A 24293-nucleotide genomic window follows, 5' to 3' on the forward strand; every position below is an offset into this window, starting at 1 on the left:
GCCCTCTTTAAAATGTGCAGCACCTGAGGATTTGTTAATGGGACACTATAGTCACCAAGAAAGCTTTAGCTTATTGAAGCAGTTTTGGTGTATGTCCATGTAGTCTCACTGCTCAATTCTCTGATATTTAAGAGTTAAATCACTTTCTTTCTGCAGCCCTAGTCACACCTACATGCGGACTTACAAAGCTTTCCTAAACGCTTCCTGTAAAGATTCATCTAATGTTTACACTTCCTTTATTGTTCTGTTTAATTTAGAAAAGTTATTATCTCCTGCTCAGTTAATATCTTGCTAGAACCTACAGAAGCCTCCCGTATGTAACTAAAGTTACATTTACAGGGCAGGAGATAAAAACCTTTAAAATAAGTAACATCTGATTGAAATTAAACCATTTAGGCTTCATGTAGGCTGTGTGAGTCACAGCGGTGGAGGGAGAAAGGGCTAGAGCTGCATCAACTGAAACAAAGTGATTTAACTTCTAAGTGGCAGAGAATTGAGCAGTGAAATTGCAGGGGAATGATCTATGCACCAAAACTGCTTCATTAAGCTAAAGTTGTTGTGGTGACTATAGTGTCCCTTTAAATCAAAGGGATCCATTTACCTGAAAGTCTTGGCTGGAATGCGTCTCCCAGCCGATTTTGTTTAAACAATATCAGGGGGCATTGAACAGCCCCCACCACAACCACCATCATCACCTTGTAGTAACAGTGGCCTGATTCTGCTATCACAGTGTCAATGGGATGCCCTCACACACTAGCACAGAAAGTTGCAAAACACCACCTTAAGTAGTGTACGTACCAATAGGATGCCTTGCAATAATAGTCTGAGCACAGATTGCTTTCAATAAATACAATGAGGGTTATGTATAAAGGAGTAACTATGTACTGATTGGTAACCCTAATAATGATAACGTGATGGGAGAAAGAGGGGAGAAAAGGGAAAGGATAGAAACAGAGAGAAGGGTACAGAGGAATAGAAGGTATTTTAATAGGTCAGACACACATACTAATAAAGAAGTTATTTTTCTACTCAGGAATGTGTGCAGACACTTTCTCTTTACATCTGAAATTGTTTCGTTATGTATCAGAATTACTGTGAAATAAAACACAGCTATCTATGAAACCCAACAACAAACATGTTACGGTCTTATCTCACTCTCCTGCTCATAACATCCTCCCAGCTTTAAATTAAACCCAGGCGAGGCTCCCAGGACCCATAACTACAAGCAACATGTTGTGGGAGCTTTAGCTAAAGCCAGGAAATGGTTAAGAAACTTAGCTCTCCCTATGCCTGGAAGGCAGAATCTTTTTGATGCATGCACTGGAGGTTGGCAGGGGATCAGCGTGCACTGGGTTCTATTCTCCCTGCTTCCCTCTTTGTCTTCACTAGGAGGTGGAGATTATCCCATCCCACCCAGCCACTAGCCTGTGACAGGATGGCTCAGACGAAGCAGTGATCTCAACACTAGTAATTCAGTGCTTGGAGGTAGTGTGGAGGAAAACTTGCTTTGGAAGTTGGATGTCACAAGTTCCCATGCTACAGATCTCTGCTTCACGTATTCCTCTGGAGACTTGGAAGACATAGGAGTCCCCCAAATCATCTGATTACAATACATGGTAACTACTATTTAATTAAAGAGAGAGAGAGAGAGAGAGAGAGAGAGAGAGAGAGAGAGAGAGAGAGAGAGAGAGAGAGAGAGAGAGAGAGTGTGTGTGTGTGTGTGTGTGTGTGTGTTTTTGTGTGTGTTTGTAATTCTCATGCTATAGCAGCAGTCTATCCTATCCAGCACTGAAGAGGTTAAGCAATTTCTGTGAGGTTAATATTAATTTAAGTCTGAAGAGGGGTTTAAACTCCGGATGTTAATAATGATAGACCCCCCAAATGATTTTAACTTTAATTTCTGTTTAAGTGCAGCAACTAAAAGAGCAAGTAATCTCATAATGACTGTAATTAAGTAATCGCCTAGAAATGCGTGTTGCTCTGTTTTGAAGGTTAGGGCATGTTCAGAAAACGTTACAATGTATCACCTTGGAATTACAGACACACTTTTCATCTTTTTTAACACCCAGTGAATCTCTTTTTCAAGGTCACTATTCTCTATATGTCTGTGATGAAAGCATTCCATGATATATGGGTGTAATGCATTGACATCGTGTTAGCAGCGGAACATACATTTCGTAGAATCCCATGTAAGACACATCTCTTGCTAGTTATAAGTGATGCTAGTGATAGTCTTGTATAGGGGTTTCTTCATTCAACGGGGAGTTGTGATAAATTTAGGTAAAATGGTTGATTTGAACAAAATCATCAATAAACCGTATTTGTGAACTCCACAGTTTAATGCCCATAGCACTGGGTATAATGTGTGGGTATACCTATTGGGCATAATGTGTGGGTATACCTCTAGGGTATAATGTGTGGGTATACCTCTAGGGTATAATGTGTGGGTATACCTATTGGGCATAATGTGTGGTTATAACTCTTGGGTATAATGTGTGGGTATACCTCTAGGGTATAATGTCTGGGTATACCTATTGGGCATAATGTGTGGGTATAACTCTTGGGTATAAAGTGTGGGCATAACTCTTGGGTATAATGTGTGGGTATACCTCTAGGGTATAATGTGTGGGTATACCTATTGGGCATAATGTGTGGGTATAACTCTTGGGTATAATGTGTGGGCATAACTCTTGGGTATAATGTGTGGGCATAACTCTTGGGTATAATGTGTGGGTATAACTCTTGGGTATAATGTGTGGGTATACCTCTAGGGTATAATGTGTGGGTATACCTATTGGGCATAATGTGTGGGTATACCTCTAGGGTATAATGTGTGGGTATACCTATTGGGCATAATGTGTGGGTATACCTCTTGGGTATAATGTGTGAGTATACCTCTTGGTTATAATGTGTGGGTGTACCTCTTGGGTATAATGTGTGAGTGTACCTCTTGGGTATAATGTTGGTTTAGCCATTATGTATCATTTATTAGATTTTTCTAAATGGGAACTATGTGATCAAAAAAGCCAGAGGGAAAAAGTATATAGTATGATTGTGCTCTTGTTCCTCATGTTTTTTGAAATGTAGCAAATTTGATTGACATCTGTAATATGAATTACCGACAAGCACTGATTGTACTTACAAGCTTTATGTTCTGATAAAACCTAATGTCGATTTACGTTTGTTTCTAAAAGCTGTTATCCCTTTTAGATGATGGTGTTGGTCACAGAAAGTGGTCAGCGTGCAATGCTTGGTATGTTAGGTTTGGGTTCAAGACTTTAAAATCCAAAAATGGCATGTCAATCAAAACTAGCAGTTAGATGGCTGACTGAGCCTGATTTGGGTTGTACTACAAAATACTATTTCACTCCACTAACAGATACCATGTCACTTCACAAAAACACATTTCCTATTTCCTTTTCAGAAACGGTTCAGGATTTAAATTATATTGAGTTAAACACAAGTAGGAATATAAAAGAAAACAAATGTGCATTGTTTAATGCAGTGTGTGTGTAAAGTGTGTCCCTCTATTTAATAACTTGCTGTTATTGTATACAAGACAATTGAAGACAATAAGTCTAAACCTCACATACCTCTCTAGGGTCACATGTAATCCCTGTAGTGCTGTTCATATTTGGATAAACATTGCTCATCCCAAAGGGATTGTCTGAGATTTTACAGTATTGTATGTGGGTTTCTCAGACTAGCGTGTTCTGGAATCCTGCTTATAAATAGTTGTGTAGCCACTTTTCAGCCTCAAATGAACATGATTCCCAGAGTCTGATCCAAATATTTATTTTGTACCGGATAAAACAGCTTTCAGGAGAGGGCAAAGGAGAATAGAATTAAAAAAAAAGTTTCCTGGTGATTGGGAAATAATATTAACCTATGTCTGCACCATTATACAATTATAGCATTATAAAGAACAGATAGTATAATATAGTATTGCTTGTGTGTGAGTGTGTGTATATGGAAAAATAACGGTAGAATATGCGGATCCCAATTTGAGACCTCAAACAGGTCTTTGCAACACTAATTAAACTAAATGGTTTACTGCTCTTCGAGGGCTGTAGATGTCTTGTTTGAGATCAACAACTCTATAGTACTTTGTCTTTATAAGCAGTTGTTTGTATATGTTTACATGTTTAAATATATCATTTTAGTTCCTCAAAAAAAAAAAAATCAGTCATTTGTAGTCGAACTTAAAATCTCTTTACAGGTTTATAAAGTATATCCTTAGCAATATAATCTTCCCCATCGATTAAATTCGATATGCCCCGTGAGGAACAGCTGCATGAATTTGGATGGTTTATTAATTTTATGAATGCAAGGATATCTATCTATCTATCTACCTATCTATCTATCTATGTATTATTATTATTATTATTATTGCCATTTATATAGCGCCAACAGATTCCATAGCGCTTTACAATATTATGACAGGGGGGGATTTATAATGGGACAATTACAAGAAAACTTACAGGAATGATAGGTTGAAGAGGACACTTCTCAAACGAGCTTACAGTCTATAGGATCTATCTATCTATCTATCTATCTATCTATCATCTGTCTAGCCATTTTTCCATCTATATCTCCATCTTAATCTCTCAAAGTTTATCGCAATCTCTTTCTCTCAATCTATCATCAATACACTCATCTTTCAAGAACATATGTTTTTTTCATGCGTGTTGTATGCATCACTGACTTTAAGATATGTTGATCATATTATTCCTTAAAAGCAACAAGGTGGATTTTTCTGCAGTCATTAGGCAATGATGAATCAGTTCCACATGGAATTCCTTAGAGCAATTTTATAACTATTATTCACACTAAAGTTGTGACTGATAGCACATAAGAACACTGTAAAATAACACTTTGCAGGATTCTGTTGAAAATCTGCTGTTCGATGGAATTAACTGACATTTAGACTATTGACTATTAGACTATTCTATGACTATTAGAGAGTGGAAACCACATATGAAACACAAATGGTTTTACCATTTTCTTCATAACACAAGAAGAGATGGTTGGCATAGACTTTATTAATGAACAATGTGTCAGTATGTTTATTCCGAGAGGAAGATCTCTTTGCAGTTCTTATGTTTTATATATTATTGACCCACTGTATTAAAATATTTACAAATGTTTGCAATATAGGCTGCCTAGTATAAATTATGAATTGTAGAGATTATAGTTTGCTTTATGTTGTCTAATTATTCATTACAAACTGGAAGCATAGGACACGATAATAGTATACAAAATAAGATTATCTCTAGTAATTGAATAGTCATTTTCATGTAATTTTTCCATGAATAACTGAGTAATTACTATTCAATAATCAATCATATTTATCTCTAGCAATGCAATCCACTCCGGAGTTGTTCTTGATTTTACATTAACCTATTTTCCCAGACTACCCTAATGCATGGCCTGCACTAGAGTCTTTGTCACTTTGCCTAATGCACTAGCTTGAAACATATGAGATAAAATATCTGTAGCAAGTCCTAATTTAATCTCCCCACTGTCAGATATATGTGTCACAGTTATTCTTGTGGATACTGAAAGAGCTCAGATAATGGAGCTAAAGGCTAAACTAATCCAGGCTCTTGGTAGAGCAATAATCAATCTTCTTGACATTTTTCACTATATCTTTATATCTGTAGATTGTCATTTCATGTCTGTTTGTCTGTTTGAATATATATATTTACTAAACGTTTTTACATATATTTAGTAAAAAAAAATTTTTTATTGAATATGCAGTATTACCTTTTTGCAGGTTGACAGTTAGGCTTAAGGAACTGTAAAGTAAACATTGCTGTTTCTCTACAATGAGAAGAAGTGATCTGGCTGCCAGTGCTTCCGATCTTCTCCAGTAGGAGAATCCGGTAAGCTCTAAAAAGCTCAGAAGGGCTTTGCAGGATCGCACTTATTCGCCAAGCGGGCCTTCTGATCCCTGTCAGCCAATGAGTGCAGTCCTGCCCCAGCTGTGCTTTATTCTGTTCTATATAAACATGTGGCTGCTCCTGCAGCAGAAGACTCAATGTGGCACAAATGCTATTGGGACCCAGTTATTTTGTCAATCTGTACTAAAATGACTTGATTACTGTGTGACCTTAACATGACACTTCTGGCACCATTACCACTACAGCAGGCTGGCTCTACTCACTATCATAGCTGACAAGTCATACTTTATGAATAATACTGACAGCTTTTAAGGAGTTGGTAAAGATGTCTCAATACATTGTATATGTTTAAAAAAATATTCAGAAATACAACTGTGGTTTTTTAATAATCTATTTTTATTTTACTTTTTAAGGTGGCAGTTTTTCCTTGTTTTTAGTAGAGTGACATGAAAATACATTCTTGAATGTCCTGTGTATGGCATTAAACAAATTGTTCTTTACATTTCTACTTAACAAATAGAAAGAGAGATGCTGTAATTCATCGGTGTATGATAAAAAAAAAAATGCATTGTGCAATAGCAATAACTAATAGTTATTATTATGTTGATAGAATTGGATATACACAAAAGTCAGATTAAAAACCTGTGCCTGAGTAACTTCATGAGTTCTGTTTTATTTCTGTTTTAGATAAACCATAGACAACTGAGATAATCCAATCACGTATCACTGGCCGCCAAGATGGGTGCAGCCGTTCTGAGGTTCTTCTTGCTCTTTGTGGTGACTGGGTTTGTTATCTGTAACACTGCTGGGGAATTCTATGAAAATCACACTAATTCAAGTACAGAATTCACTATGACGAATAAGACTTATCCGCCACCTCCAAGAAGGTCAAATAGATCAGATATGTGCCCTAAAAGGACCAAAATCAGTCAAGCCTTCAAATACATTAACACAGTGTTATCTTGTGCTATTTTCATTGTTGGAATGGTTGGGAATGCAACCCTGCTAAGGATAATATACAAGAACAAGTGCATGAGGAATGGACCAAATGCACTGATAGCCAGCCTGGCTCTTGGGGATCTTATCTATATTGTCATTGACATTCCTATAGCCGTGTTTAAGGTAAGAAACTAATGGAGGCTTTCTGAATATTTTGGATGTTGGTGTTTTCTACTGCCGTTTGTTTTGTCTTCTGTATTCTATTTTCTAGGTTGAGCATCTTTTTTTTAAATAAAACCTTCAATGACACTGAGCTCATACAAATTGGAGCGTTATACTTAGAAGAGTTAACACTTTCCCGTAATCATCTATTTACGGGATATTTAAACACTCTCACCTCATTGACACAACTGATAGGATAAAAGTGACTATGCATTTATTTCGTGCAAGAATAGTTATTGCTACATAGTCAATACAGGAATGTTCGTAAAGAGATAAAGTTGACATTTATTCAATTCACGAGTCTCTGGAGAAAGGCTAAGAGTTTTCTTTAAAGTATGAATATCAGCATCACATAAAAATCTAGAATGTGATGCATCTGCCTCAATCATTCTTATTCTGGAAGTAATTATGTATACATATGTTATGTGACATTAATGTGTCAAGCAACTTCCTATGAAAATGCATACTAGCTTGAACAAGGCTGAAAAAGGTCACCATAGCTGTGCATGATTCCTCTACTGCTGGGATTTAAATATTTTTTAAAGGCTAAAAGGAGTGGTTACTGTGAGCACTTCATGGAATAGGATACACAGAGAGCTTGGCAACCTCTGTGGAGTACACAACCACCCAGACTTCAGTGCATAGTGTGCTTTAGCAATAGTTCTGGGGTCAGAATAGCTCGATACTTTGAATATCTGACAGTTTCAAGCAGCTGTCTTGAAATAACATTAAAAATCTCAATTAACTCTCTTTAAAAGTTAGCTGAAAAGTCAGCCATTTATTGAACAGGCCCTATAAACTGTGCCAAAGTACACCACAGTGTGACAGAAAATTTTACATATGTTTTACATAAGATTAAGTCTGAATTAAATGTAGTTTATATATATATATATATATATATATATATATATATATATATATATATATATATATCTTCAGGATACTTTTGAAGCCAGAGTTTATGCTGAATGCATTTTGTAATTCTACCAGAAAGGCGAGAACTTTGACAATACCACTATAGTTAGCTGTGCATGCATATCGTGAGCCTCAGAAACATACAAAGTAAGGATTATCACAATTCCAAGTACTGCAATTTAAGTAACTGCAGGTGTTCAACTTAAGCTACATCATAGTCTGATAAAATGTCTAACATTAAAGGAACACTCCAGACACTAAGCGTGCTCGAGGGGTTATTGTACTAGGAGTGCTCTGGTGTTCTCCCATTATAAGTAGTAAAACTGTTTTAGAACAATTTGACTTCAAACCTGAAGTCCAGCTGCTCTCTGTTTCCACTACAGCACTCAGAGAGCCAGAACCTCTGTGAGCTAAGACCAGCAGTGTAAGGCTTAGCGCTTTGACTGAGAGCGATCAGCTGATCAGCACTGTAGGGCTTAGCTCAGGAGAGCTAATGGAAGCTTCATAGCAGGAGCTTCTGATCTCCTGGCTGCTGAAAGATGGCAGGAAGTAGTGCCGGCAGTCCCCAGGTAAGAAGTCAAATTATCCTAAAACAGTTTACTGCTTGCATTGCGGGGTGGAGAGTGCCTGTGCAAATTTGACGTCATATCCATCATAGCGCACTGTAGTAGTTATGGTTCTAAAGCTTGCCAGTAATGTAGACCACCACATTTCTATGCTGGTAAAAAACAGTGCTTGAGTGAAGAGGATGGGAAGTGGAGCTTAATAGGCTAATTTTCACTTAATATGTTTCTCAGTGCAAATAGTTTTTTTATATTTCATCCAGTGTATATTTGGAAATGAGATGGTAGAGGACTCGGTTAAAGAAATCTTTTTATTCTCTGTTTATTGTTGCTGATATTTCCTAATCAATACACAGAATACATTCAAACTAAAATGGTTACCTCTTATACAGCCAATGGTTCATTCAATTCATTGCTATGTCACATAATCCAAACTGTTAAATATCCAATATAAACATACTTTGTTTTTGTAACTTTTACTCATCTATAATTCAGAATCAGAATGTTTATATGTTCCATGATTTTGGCCATAAAATACTACTTCACATCTGTGCCAATCATGCGGTCACACAGGTCACATCTGGGTTAGGTTAACATTCACCTCCAATACATATGGAGAGCATTTTCACTGACCATCAGCTGGAATGTCAGAGGCTTTCTCTGTGCCCCCCTTCATTCATCCGTGCAAATACTTTAAGGTATATATATATATATATATATATATATATACATACATGTGTTAGCATGGAATTGCAAGCTAGCATCTTCTGTAAAGGCAGAGAGAGGCAGCTGATGTAAATCTAGCAAAGTTGCACTAAATCATGGATTTGTTTCAATTGTATATTATTTGTACTTTGATCAGTTGGCGCTTTATAAATTATAATAATAATTAGTCGCAGCAATATTTAATTTCTTTTTTTGTTTTTACAGATAGGGTCTTGTCATAAAGGATTAGTAGAGTCCAAGAGCACATATAGTGATGCCTGTATTTCGGTTGTGCTGTATTTAGTTCAATTTCATTGTCTTCAGGGATGTTGATTTCTTGCTAGGATTCAGTTTATTCATTTATTCGTTCCTATATCTTAACTGTGATTGCTCTGTTGTAGAGAATACATTGTTTATAACTGTTCAGTGATTTTGGTGATTTTTTTTTTTTTTTTTAACAAAATATTTGGAATTGTTTTAAAATCATAGAGATATTTTCTAATGATGTTATATTTCATGCTTATTTTCCACTTTGTCAGCGTGAAATAGAATGTATTCTCTTTTTGCCATTCTTTTTGTATTCTCTATAAGAATGCCTTAGTGTTAGTTCAGATTTGGTTTCTTAAAGACATTTTAATATTCTGTCACTATTGACCATCAAATTACCTTGATTTTTAACCCCTTAAGGACACATGACATGTGTGTCATGTCATGATTCCCTTTTATTCCAGAAGTTTGGTCCTTAAGGGGTTAAAAGAAGAGTTTTGTAAAATCTCTCGGGTCCTCCCTTACTTTGTGTTGTTGCTAGTTTTAAAGAGTCATAAACCCTTTTTTTACATTTAGCCTAAAATATTCCATTCCCTTTTTTGCTTTTCATATCTGAACCATTTAAAAGCCCATTTAATTTTATTTTGTAGTTCTAAACACTTCCCATATTAATAAACTATGTTTTCAAAAAGCTGTTTACTGTTCTTTAAACCAAGAATTGGTTTTATCTAAAACGTGAATAGATCTTTTATACTGATTCTGTTCTTCAGTTCGTCTTCTCATCGTAATGAACAAGGTTCATTTTTGCATGTCTATCTGTCTACCTTCGCCCTAGGAAATAAAAAGATTTTCTGCCTGATACACACTAATATTGCATGACGTGAAATTACTACTAAATGACAATAATATTAAAACAAATCCAACATAAATTCAGGCATTAAACTATATTCAATATATGAGGAGAAACTGACATCATAGATGTAAAATATGATAAATAGTGACCAATTCAACACCCATGAGGAGAATGTTTAACCCCTTAAGGACCAAACTTCTGGAATACAAGGGAATCATGACATGTCACACATGTCATGTGTCCTTAATGGGTTAATACACTATGCATCATGTTGCCAAGACGTCTGTGTATTTGTACAATCTATTCAGAAACATTTTTTCTTTATTCTTGTCGAATGCATTTAAACAGTATGTTGCTTTTAATTTGTAACCCAAATTAAGTGATTGCTCGTTTTTTTGTTTGTTTGTTTGTTTGTCTGTTTTTTTCCAAATAATGTTTTGTGGTTTTGTATAAGGGACAGTGATCAATTGATTATTTTAAGAGACCTCATATAGTTTTTTGACTTTTTACTTTTTTATGATCCCGCAAAAATGGGAAAACAGTGTTGCGTTTCAATATAACGGATGCAAAAGAATGTTTGTCTTTAACAATAAAGAACGTATTGTACTGAATAACAGAGCTCAGATGATACAAAGATCATGCTACTTTGAAGAAAAATATTAAAATGTGTTAGATTCAGTGTTTAGTAAATTTATTCCAGAAAAGTTTCTTGACCTACCCCTTTCATCTGAGAACAATGTGGATTGGAAGATGCCGGATTTCTCAATTGAGCATTTGGCCTTGTAAGAACTCCATTCATTTCTCCAGTGTTCCGTTATAAATCCACACAGTCCTCTTTTAATAGACCTTGTTCCACTAAAGTAAGGAGCTATCTAGAGTAAGAGGGAGTAATGCACGTTTATGGTCATAAAGTATTATTGACTTATTGATATTAAACTCAACAGAAGAAAATACTCTTAAAGCACCTAACCGTCATTACATGAATATTCAAAGATCACTTCAAGCACAATTACTACTACAGGCCACTAATAATAATACAAAGTACCCAAAATATAGGTACTTATGGAAGTTCCATAAGCAAATGAACAAAAGATCCCTCTATACCTGTCCAACACCCCAAACATCTAAAGAGCTTCATCTCAAAATCTGGGTAAGCTGTGGTGCTCTGTTATAGAGAAAGATATTGAGACATCAGCAGCTCCCAAGTCTCCCTTCAGATGGGGAAGTAAATAATTATTTGTGGAAGCTCTGGCTCTCATCTTACTGGACCAGGTAAAAGTTAGTATGGAACCAACAACTTTCTCATGCTGATCCACCATGATAGTAAAGAATCTTGAGTAGGGCCAACATATGTCATGAATGGATGTGACCAAGAGCGAAAACCTGTAGGGGGTAAACTTCAGTAAAAGGGATGTGAATGACCTGTACAAAGAAGTGCAGTTAGTTCTGGAGAGGTCATCTCAGCGTAGAACATGAAAAAAAAATATGTAGAAAGACCTTTATTGGATTATTATTTTTATGCGCGATAATGCATATTTCTATACATTAAATGGACGGTTAGACTTAATAAGTCAATTTTTTATTCTATTAAGAGCCTTCTCTATGATAGGGTATCATGTTGCCAATAGAAAATATATTATGGTCTTGTGTCTTCCCAGAGATACTGCTCACAGAGACAGAAGACGTATTTGTAATATTGTTAAGTGAGCAAAGCAGGAAGGGCAATTGGATGTACTTGTCCATCTAGCGACAAATGACTTGGCTTGCAATAAGGTTTCAGGGGTAAAGGAAGTTTTTTTGTGTTTTTGCCAATGATATACGGCAGGTTGCTTCCACACTGTCATTCTCTGAAGTTCTGCCTGTGCCTAACACTCAGAACAACAGGCGGATGTGTATTAGGGACTTTAACTTGTGGCTTGGTGAATAGTATCTGGAGCAAGGATTTGGCTTCATTTCTCATGGTAGCTCTGTTTGGAATGGAAATAAACTTTACAAAAAAGATGGTTTGCATCTTTCTCAAAAGGGAACAAATGTTCTCAGTGAGCAGTTCAGAGGTTTTGCTAGGATGTATTTAAACCAGGAGGGGGAAGGGGAGGCAAAAGGGGGACAAAATATCAATTCAATTGCCTCCCAAAACAAGAACAGAAGGTGCCTGTAGCAAGTGTGTTAAAAAATGATAAGCTTAGAGTCATGTCTACAAATGCTCGCAGTTTAGGGAATAAGATCTATGAACTTGTGGCAATAATGGCAATTGATAGTGTAGATTTAGTTGCTGTTACTGAGACATGGTATAATGAGAAAGATGACTGGGACATAGCAATTACAGGGTACTCTTTATATAGAAAAGACAGGGAAGGCAAGAAAGGGGGAGGGGTGGCCCTGTATGTGAATGATAGCATAAAATCTAACCTAATAAAAGTTAGTGAGGCGAACATAGAGTTTGTTTGGGTTACGTTAGAATTTGGTAATCACACAGTAACTCGTGTAGGTGTGATTTATAGGCCCCTGGGACAAATAGAAGAGTTAGATAATCTTCTAGTTGAGGAAATAGCAAAAATGACAAAGAAGGGGAAAGTTATAATCATGGGTGACTTTAATCTTCCTGATGTGAACTGGAAAACCAAAAGAGCTGCTTGTGCCAGAAGCACACATATTCTAAACTCCCTAATGGGATTGTCTCTAAAACAAGTCGTTGAGGAGCCAACTCATAAAGAGGCCATACTAGATTTTGTGTTAACAAATGGAGATTGATATTATTCTAGGTGAAAGTTTAGGATTCAGTGATCATCAGTCAGTGTGGTTTAATATAAGAACAGTGACTGAGTCACACCACACAAAAAACAAAGTTTTAGACTTTAGAAAAACAGACTTTTCTAAAATTAGAATATGTGTAAAGGAGTTATCAGACTGGAGCAATTTAAATGGAGTCCAAGAGAAATTGGATTATTTAAAATTAGCCCTGCTGAATGCAACACAAAATTGCATTAGGCTTGTCAGTAAAAGCAAGAAATTCAAGAAACCACTGTGGTACTCCGCAGATGTGGCCAAAATAGTAAAAAACTAAAAGTTAGCATTAAGTAATTATTAAAAAAAACAGAGTGAGGAAGACAGAATGATCTATAAGATTAGGCAGAAAGAGGCTAAGCAAGTTATAAGAGCTTCCAAATCACACACAGAAGAGAAATTAACACAGTCAGTAAAAAAAAGGGAACAAACATTTTTTAGATACATAAATGAGAAAAGGGAAGTAAAACAAGAATTAGTTAGATTAAAAACTAAAGAAGGAAGGTATGTAGAAGAGGATAAAGGTCTAGCCGACTGCCTCTATGAATATTTTTGTTCAGTATTTACAGATGAAAATGAAGGAAAGCGGCCTCATTTAGGAAAAAGGACAAATGAGTAATTTGTTACATGTGAGTTTACAGAGGAAGAGGTACTATTTCAACTGTCAAAAGTAAAGACAAATACGTCAATGGGACCTGATGGAATAAACCCAAAGTTATTAAAAGAGCTTAGTGGTGTACTAGTAAAACCATTAACAGATTTATTTAACCAATCATTGTTAACCGGAGTAGTCCCAGAAGACTGGAAGTTAGCGAATGTTGTGCCCATTCACAAGAAAGGTAGTACGGAGGAGTCAGGCAACTATAGGCCAGAAAGCCTTACTTCAAGACGAGACAGGTGGATATGATAGAAACATTTAACACATAAAGCAGGGGTTCTCAACCCAGTCCTCAGGACCTCCTACCAGTCCAAGATTTGGGGATTACGTGGGTGTGTCTAAGGTGTTTAGAAAAAGGGGGAAAAAACACCAAGCTTTGTCAGCTTTTAACTTGGATTAGTGAATCAGTTGACACTGCAGAATAGCATCTATGAAAATTAAGATACTTTTCATCTTGTAGTATCCCCTTGTTTCTGTAATGTTGTTTTTTAAATGTCAAATATGGCTTTAACCATGCAGACTAAATTGAGGATTTGAGAGAATATAATATCAGTATATTAAAATGTATACACATAAAAACAAGCCACAGAGAAAATTGCAGAATTGAGAATTCAAATCTCAGTATTAACCCCTTAATGACACATGACATGTGTGACATGTCATGATTCCCTTTTATTCCAGAAGTTTGGTCCTTAAGGGGTTAAAAACAGAATGGCGGGGCCTGACAGCCAAGATGGCCGGACGTGTTCCCTAACAGCCCGTGCATCAGTGGGCATAAAAACGAGAACCCTACAGAAACGACCCATGCCAATAGCCCATGATGCCCAAAAACGGATACTGGACCACACCAGGACCAAAACGGTACCAAACGTGTACCGACAAGCCACACGAGCACTCAAATCGGCCACGCGGCCTAAACTGAAGTGAGACCTGCAGCCTGGGGGAGGCGGCCGATCGCCCGGCACAGGACCCACTTGCACGCGAGAAATTAGCTCAGCCCTGCAACCCCCCCCTCTGGACCGGCGGGGGATATCCCGGTCCTCGTGGGGGACGAACACCCCCAAAGTGCGACAAGGCCAAACGACAACACTAACAGGACAACGAGGCGGTAGAGGCCCAAGCAAGATGGCGCCACAAGCACAACCCACGACTAAAAGCCTACCTGTTCGTCCACCTGACTGCACGCTGGAATTTTACAAGCGACAGTGCACCGGTCTGTGGACCAAATTCTGCACCAGGAGATGGCTCTACAGGCAGGCGACAAAAGCAATGGCGGCGTGGATTTGCCCTGCCACCCGGCGCCAAACGAGCAGTGACCCACCGCAACCCCCCAGAGGGGCCCGCAGGCGAATGCGAGTAGCGAGATCGAGGAGGCGGGTAATGACATACATGGCGGACGCCAACACCAGCCCTCGTGCATGCCAACACGGGACTCTGAAGTATGCCCGACCCGCTCACAGCTTGGCGGCACCTAAAGCCCGCAGCCAACGGAGCACATCCCAGCTTCTACAGACTCCCGAAAACAGCAAGGTCAATCGGCATATCAAGCGGGTCTGTACAGAGGACAGGACCATGTGGAGACCCTCCCTGGGAGACAGAAGCCAGTCAAACCACGCAACCTACCACCGTCCCGAGCCCACATGCCAAATTCTCCGAGTCGGCGTCGGCTGACTAAAGAGGACCGACCCAGACAGAGACTGTGCCCCTGCAGGCCCAAAGGCAGAGACACTGCAAAATTCCTTCACACAGTCTGTGTCAAAGTGCGGCTGTTAGCAGAGCCGGGGACTGCAGCTATAGAGACTCTCTTTACCGCAACTGAGCTTGGTCCCTACTAAATGAACACTTACGTTTTGCATGCCTGATTTGTTGTTTCACGGAGCCCTGCTTTGCCTAACCACGGTCCCATTGCAGCAGTCTTATACATGCGTTGGCAGGCCAATAGAGAGGGGAATGCACTTTATCAATACTACTAATTCGACAAACCAGTGTACTACCACGCTCACACTTAACTCATTATCAGCTTGTTTAACTTTGTTTTGCCTCCTCGCATCTTGATAACTAGCAGGTACAGCACCTACTCAGCCACAGTACTAGCTTGCAACTCACTAATCTCATGAAGACATACCAGCTAGTCAAACAACCATTGGTCTTGTTAATAGGTTAGAGTACACACACGACTCACACCAACAAGCTTCAAGCGACACACCAGCATACCCACTCGGGTCTATACAACCCACATCAAACACGTCTTAAGCATATATGGGTTCCCGCACGCCTCTCCATGTCTCACTAGTCGCAAGCTCCCACAATGTAAGTGAACAATCTGTGCTCTAGTTTCTTGCTCATAGTCTAGACGGCGACACTCACCCACTACTTACTTAATTTTGTAAGAAATGTCGGCACGGAGATATAGCTCAGCTTGCGAGTATACTGTCTGTTAGGCAACACTGTTAGCTCAGTAACCCCTGCTTTACTCTACTCAAGAAAACTTCCGTGGCTAGCGTCTCGGATAACTGTTAGTCTGCTCTAATTAGCCTGTTCGTAGTTTCCAGCCATCTATTACAATGTTGAAAGCATGTTTATTTTGTACTCTAGTTATTTTGTAACTTAACGTATATATTCTGACTAGGCATACCTCATGCATCTAATCGATATGACCCAACTAATGTACGACTTAACGTAAACTGACATACTCAACACCAGCATGTGAACCATTTAAAAATGAAAAATGCTTAGTCTAACTTGTTTATCGTAAATATAAAATGTGCAGGCTTGTTTATACCAGCCATGAAAATCTGTAATGTATACTCTTGATCGTGCTATCGTGGCACACCATGCATGATTGTAACCCCCTGCACGCTATAAATAAAGAATTTAAAAAAAAAAAAAAAAAAAAAACAGAATAGGACAACATAGGCCAAATTACATTTTATGGAAAAATTATCCAACTCATCTACAGCCACAGTTTGACATTTTAGCCAGGTTTTGCAATTCAATTTAGAATTTAATAAAATGTAGTGTTTAGATCAGGAGTGCCCAAAAGGTAGGTCCCCAGATGTTTTAAAACTACAGCTTCCATGATGCTTTGTAATTCTAAAGGCATTCTAAAGACGTGCAAAACATCATTGGGAATTGTAGTTCTACAACATCTGGGGATCTACCTTTTGGGAACCCCTGGTTTAGATAATAAATCTTTTTGTAAAACTATTCATCCAATATCCTAGGCAATTTAATAAGTCACCCTCGGTGTATTCACAATAATCAGATAGCATTCTTTCAGATGTACTTTTCTGGCCATGCCCAAACCCTAAAGCAAGTTCATTTCTAGAGCAGTACAATTAGAATAGAATTTCAGATGCACTAGGACCCAGTAACCACCAGTCCATGTTCCGTGTGTAAAATACAATACATCTAATGGAAAGTGGTTTGTTAGTTCTCTTGACTGGGCTGTTGCTGTGTTACAATAAACAGTAATTGTATAGTCTTTTTAATCATGCCGGAGAGATCTTTTGGATCATTTAACACTAATGTCTAAGGATGTCTGCTTTTCCTTCTTATTCTTTTAATCATTTTACAGACTCAGGATATTTTGACTTTGAATTTCCTTTTTACGGCTTTCTGCATCATAGCTGTTGCACAGAATTGATAAGGTTTGTTCCTTCGTATTATACTGTAGTTGATAAACAACTTTTAAGCTAGTATAGCCCTCAGGAGAATTTTTTTTTTAATAAGTCAATATGATATATATATATATATATATATATATATATATATATATATATATATATATATATATACAGTGTACAAGCATACATTTAAAGGCTAAAAAAACAACAACAATGGGTGAGAATTCAAACAGGCTGCAAACACTGATAGCAAGGAATACCCCAGTCCCTTACGGATAAACAGAACATGACAATACAAAATATAAAAACAGGTTGTGCCAAATAGAAAGTCCAATAATACGTTAAGTGCTTGTAATGTTCCTTGCTGGTAATCGTCCAGACTTTAGGTGATTGGAGGTACACGTAATAAAACAGAAAAATAAATGATGACGGTGCAGAGTATCTAGTGCTAGGTACAGGATACACAACAAGAAAATATATGGTACAGCACTCACATTTGATAGAGCTATAAAACCAGCCCTAGTAAAACAGCATATAGTGATACAATCCCCACTGATGGATATGTAGCTCTAGGAATCAGTCTCTCAGCATAGAGGTGCATATAAAATATATAAAAGGCAGACAATATTGCTTTCTGTAAAATATACAATAATTAGAAAAAAGAATAATCTACTCACATATAATGGAGCAGTAGACACCACTCAGATAGTATTGCTTGGGTGGTATGTGTAGTTAACTGAAGTTCAATGAATGTAGAAACCTTTTTTTAATGCTTAAACAGACATTATAGGCATATATCTCATTGATGAGGCATTTTCATGCAAACACTGTCTTTTCAGAGAAAAGGGGCATTGTTTGCACTGCCCCTAGGGACACCTCCAGTGGCCACTCTTCAGATGGACACTGGAGATGCTTCCTGGGGAAGTGATGCACAGTAGGCAGCATTGCCGTTCAGCGAGACGCTGAATTTTCCTCATAGAGATGCATTGCATTGGTTCAATGCATTTCTTTGAGGAGGTGCTGATTGGCCAAAACAGTGTTTGGCCGCACCCCCACCCCACCTCTTTCTTGTAAATTCTGATGATGTCACCAAGGTTGCGGGGAGGGGCCAAACACTGTTTTGGCCAGGCTTCCCCAAACTCCCATGATTCTCAGCCTATCTATGTCATTCATAGAATCATGGGAGTTCGGCAACATCTGGAGGGTTTGGGAAAGCCTGGTTTTGGCCAATCAGCACCTTCTCATAGAAATGCATTGAATCAATGCAATGCATCTCTATGAGGAAAATTCAGCGTCTCAGTGCTGCCTAGAAATAAGGTAGGTTTTAATCCATTTTAAGGGGGTAAAAGGGGGCAAGCCATTTAAATTGTGGTTTAAACACTATAGGGTCAAGAACACGTGTTTGTGTTCCTGACCCTATAGTGTTCCTTTAAACAATTTGCTATAGGGCGTCCAGCATCTCCATAGAAAAGCATTGATTCAGGGTCTAATGCACGCACGGCTTGACGTCACTGGAGGAGGAGATCGATCTAGACCTTGGCACTGGAAAGAGGTAAGTAAGAAAACTGGGTGAGTTTTCAACCCTTCAGAAACTGGGTGGGAGGCTACGGAGGCAGAGGGATACTACAGCGTTTGGAATACAGTTTTTTTATATTCCTAACACTATAGTGTCCTCCAAGGAAGCAATTTTTGTTCACTACCTGTTATGTTACTTTTTTCATTGATCTATTTTTTGCAGTTCTGAGAACACTACAATGGTTTTCTATAATAAAATACACTGAATCGTCAACCAAAATATCAAAATAAAAAGCTGAATATAACTTTCTGAAAGACTTTAGAGTTTATATAAGGAAAGGAATGCCTGCAAGACACTGTGTTAATTGAGGTACACACTAAGATCCCTGCTTAAAGGAACAATTGAAGCACCATAAACACTACAGAGCGCTTTATTAGTTATGGTGCCAGGAGTGATCTAATACCCCTCAATGTAAGTAGTCAAATCATTTTATAACAGTTTGACTTCCTACCTGAGGTCTGCTGGGCGTCACGCCTTGCCTTAGTGAGAGCCGGAGGCTCTCTGCCTGAACTATACCCAGCAGCACAGGGCTGGGCTGAGAGAAATTAGCTGATACTCCCAGCCAATAGGGTTTAGCTCAGGACAGCTAAGGGAAGCTTCTAGCTGGAGTAAAATTGTTCTAGGTATATTGAGGGGGTACCAGGACACTCCAGGCACCATAGCCACTATAGTTTTGTGTAATATGTCCTACCAGCCTCTAGTTATGCCACAGTATTTATATAATTCAATATATTATCAGATTTCTGGAGTCCTAGAATAAACGTTCAAACTCTAGCGAAGAACGGATGTAAAGGTGGGTTAGGCTACCCGGTAACAAGAGAAGTATATCTAGCTAACATGATGGCTCCTATTCATAAATGACAACTAACTGATGCAAAGTTGGAAGTCTGGTATAAATTAGAAGCAGATTCAGTGGAGGAAACACACCTACAATATTTATTATGGCAAGATATCAATGATCAAGGGTTTACCTTCCCAAATGGCTCAGCAATTACGTTACAACAAACTATAAAATAATGGCAATTAATCAAGAAAGAGTTACATCTTACAGATACAATTTATGGGGGCACTAATATACTAATTTTAGAGAAGGTTATGCCAGACCTAGCTCTCTCTAATTGGAAACTTCCAAAAGATACAAGTATAGATATTTGCAACAATTCTATTATTCTTCCATGTAATGATTTGGTAGCTAACTTTAGTCTACCAAGCCAGGGAATATAGAATTATTTACGAATTAAGAGGTTTTTAAAAGATCACCTATTAACGTGATATGTTTAAAAAAAAATTCAGTGGCAGTAATGTGAAGAAGATATGCTCAATTACCAGATTTCTGGAGTCCTGTTAAACTTGTTTCAAGTTCATATTGCAGCTACTGCTCCTCACTCCTCTTGTATTATGCTGACTTTGTTCTACATCTGCATAAATAAAAACAATGCAGTAATATAATTATTAATTCACAGTGTTGTCTATGAACATAAATGGACTGTTTGTCTGAACTCCAGACGTAATGACCTGCTGCTATCCTGCTTTTGCCAGAATTGTTATCGTTCCCTGTCACAGTATGTTCTAACATTGGCGATTACTTGGGAGTCAGAGTATAAAATTCAGCTGTGCTTTGCTCATTGGAAGCTTTGGATACAGAATTGTATAGTTGTGCATACTAGTACATTGGTTGTACTTAGCATTCAATTTTCACTATAAAAAGTAAATGGATATGATAAAGGTACCTTTGGACATTTACATTACTTTGGCAAAATTAGTTGGAAATGGAAAGACATGATTTTATTAAAGGTCCAGAGACTCATGTTATGCTTTTCTTATACTTCCAATAACAGCAATGAGAAACCAATTACAATACTTAAACACATAGTACAACAGAAGTTAATGGACAGGTACAGTTAGTGACATCACTCCCTCCCACCAATCATCTCTCAGCATTTTTCCAATATAACAGTGTTACATTCTTCTTTATTTGTAGTTGAATTATCCTTAAATGGACACTCTAAAAACCAAAACCTCTCCCTTTTATTGCAGTACAAGGATGCTGTCCCTTTTCTCTGTCACTGTAAATCACTGGTGTTTCTGAGAAACGGCACTGTTTATATTTGGCTGAAAACATGTTTTTAGTCACTGTTAGACAGAGACCCATTTCATAGACTTAATAATCAGCATCAGCAAGCTATTGTTCATAAATATATGCACATATTGCTCCCCAGCCTACTCTGGTGGCATTTGATTTAATAATGAAGTCTGGAATTATCCTGAAGATTCAATTTCACTACTCCATGTGTTGAGAGGCTGATAGCAAACCGATTATTCTGGCCAAATATCTCAACATCATGAGTGATTTCTTTGTGGTACTCCAAATTTCTTTTTTGACTAACATTACTTTTAAATTTGTAAGACTGAAGGTTTTCCAGACAGCCACCCCAAGATGGCTGCCACTGTCTAAGTGAAATGAAAGAAAATTGGGGACAGGATAACTGTAATAAACTAAAGGGGAAAAAATGACCAAAGCAACTGAACATAGGTAATATTTAAATCTAAAATATAATACACACAATACAGAAATACTATGCCAGCAATATGTCTCTTTTTTTGTTTTTTTTTTTGTCTTTTAGATACCTATTGCAATATTGCAAATTTTGCGCTCTTTGACCTATTATTGTGATCTTTGCTTTCATTAGAAGTAGGGGGGTGATGTACCAAACAGTGCATTTTAGCTAGTACAATATTATACATCATTGCCAGTCCCAATGACCCCTGTTTTTGTGCAGAAGCCTGTGTAACTTACTGTCATATTGTGGACTCTGTCATCATAATAAGACTGCTATTACACTGTTATTTTATGTTATTCTACATTAACATTGTATCCCTCTTATTTACAAGTGATCATAAATCAGTGATCAAAAATGTTTTTTTCAATGTGCCTTTTATTGTAGTATACTCTACTTGGGTTTTGATTGGAAGATTGTGTTGAATTGTTTATGCTGTATTTTGCTACTGAGTTTTTAGTTTTTAGCTTTTTTTAGTGTTTGTTTTTTGTTTTTTACTCATAGCTAGTTTTTTTATGGATTGTTTGTTTTTTAAGTCAGGCTGTGACTTTACCTAGATACCAGCTCCTGGTCCATAATATGTTTTTTAACTTGTACGTTTGCTGCGCAATATAGAACTACTGCAGAAACCTCTGAGGTAATACATGAAAAGCAATACTCATTTATTTCAAGCAGCATCAAAGAATGAGCTTGTTGTAATATTGCCCTGTTATTATTATTAAAAAGGGGACTGCATCCTTATACTACACTGAAAGGCAAAGGTTTTTGTTCTTATAGTGTCCCTTTAAGAAGAATCTAACTCTGTTATTTATAGCCTATGCTGAGAGGTGATTGGTGAGTGAGAGTGATGTCACTTTCTGTACCATCCTGTACAATCAGTATCTGGACTTTTGATGTATTATACTTATACTTTACTTGTATGTATTATACTATTTTTTTTCTCTTGGCTTCTGTTGGAAATGAAAGAAAAAGATAAGCATAATATAAGTCCCTCTAATCAAATTGGGAGTTAAATGAGTGACTACTGGGTAAAGTTAAAGGGACACCCAAGGCATACTTTGGGCACCAAACACATGAGCATTTATTAGATAGATAGATAGATATAGACAGACACACAGATAGATGTATGTTCTGATACATTTTTACATATTTCTGTTAATGTTGTTTGTCACTCTCAAGAGTTGCAACACTTGTTTGGATTCAGTCTGGTATCTACATTAGGCAAGATCATTTTTTTTTTTTTTTTTTTTTTGCAATTAAGTGTCCGCACTAGTATCCCCAGACAGCATATATCACCATACATAGCAAGGAAACTCAAGAGCTAATGGGGAACTTCTGAACTGTTACATTAAATCGTATTACTTCCTAAGCGCACTTAAAGTGTATTCTGAGAAAATATGCAATATTTTGAAGAGCTTATTAATAAATAAGAAAAATAAAAACAAATGGAAATAGAGAGCTATCTTAAACACATTAAAGATAGGAAGAATAAGAATAAAGTATTTGGCGGTATTCAGGTAGAAGACAGTTTAAATTCCTCTGGGAAAGACATGGAAAATGTTAAGTGGAAATAAGACCTGGTAAAATAGAGAAATCATAGTGTTATTAGCAGCATCATTAAGGTAAATAGCAATGAGAAATAGCACGTTGTGATTTCTAATCATTAAAAATGGGTGGGGGATCAGGAATGGTTTAGTACTTAAAGTTACAGCTCACAGCAGGAAAGGGTGGATGTCTTGGTGAGATGACATCAATGCAGATAAAAGTACTGATCACAAATATATATAGAAACAGGGACTAATGCTGTGGGCGGTGCAGAGTAAAACACAGGTGTAGTAAAGCATATGCAGTGAATGCAGACAAAAGTATATGTTCATTGAAGCATATGATCCATTTTCTCAGTTATGTATTGCTTTTAGATAGTCACCTTAACACCTTAAGGACACATGACATGTGTGACATGTCATGATTCCCTTTTATTCCAGAAGTTTGGTCCTTAAGGGGTTAAAGGTCTAGTCTAACCATCATAATTTAAAATGTTATGGTACATAGAGTATCATGCAGTCTGTTTCTCTGCTCAGAGTGATATATAGCTCTAGAATTTGTCAAATATTACTCCAACTATAAGCCTGCCACCCTGGCTCTGAGACAGTAATATAGGAATGTATACTTTTTTTTTCTGTGCTTGTTTTTTTAAGGTTTTAATGCATTCTCTAGACATTTCAAGTTGCACACAAATATAATGCAGTCACAATAAAAGAAAAAAAAAAGTTTGTTTAATGAATATAACAATTTTTGCTTAAAGTTTAGTGAGTTGCTTTGTGTGTAAAATTTGCATGGTAACGTTTTTCTTTTTTAGACAATGGCACATGGATTCATTATGTACAGTGGAATGTACTAAGTGGTGTTTGTATAAATATCCAAGAGAACTAGGGGCTGTTGATGAAGCAAATGCTTTGGGGCATAGGTTAGGACCTTGCAGTAAGGAGGTTAAAAGGTTGATGGGAGAAAATATTTCTACTTCCTTCCAACCTTAGTGAGCATCACTTATACTTCTAAGTAGCAAAAAGTTAGTAAGTTAGAATGCCATTGCAGAGTCTGCGTATGTTTTATAAAAAGGTGAAAACAAGTTATATCTCAAGCACAGTATTTTAAATTCCAATTTAGATATCATGTGCGTCATCCAAGGGAAAATTGCGTCTTCAAAATAATAATTTTGTGTTG

The 24293-nt window shown here is 37.3% G+C and overlaps 1 protein-coding gene across 1 annotated transcript in view; it reads left to right on the plus strand.

The window, feature by feature from the left end:
* The first annotated feature begins 1300 nt into the window (after positions 1–1300).
* The window catches only part of EDNRA (endothelin receptor type A), a 62352-nt gene continuing 39359 nt past the window's right edge, over positions 1301–24293 (plus strand). The window contains exons 1-2 of the mRNA XM_063458484.1: positions 1301–1616; positions 6591–7025. Coding sequence (XP_063314554.1) covers positions 6642–7025 — 384 coding nt within the window. The 5' untranslated portion in view covers positions 1301–1616; positions 6591–6641. The remainder of the gene's footprint in view (positions 1617–6590; positions 7026–24293) is intronic.

The sequence above is a fragment of the Pelobates fuscus genome, chromosome 6, assembly GCF_036172605.1.
Source record: "Pelobates fuscus isolate aPelFus1 chromosome 6, aPelFus1.pri, whole genome shotgun sequence".
Lineage (NCBI taxonomy): Eukaryota > Metazoa > Chordata > Amphibia > Anura > Pelobatidae > Pelobates > Pelobates fuscus.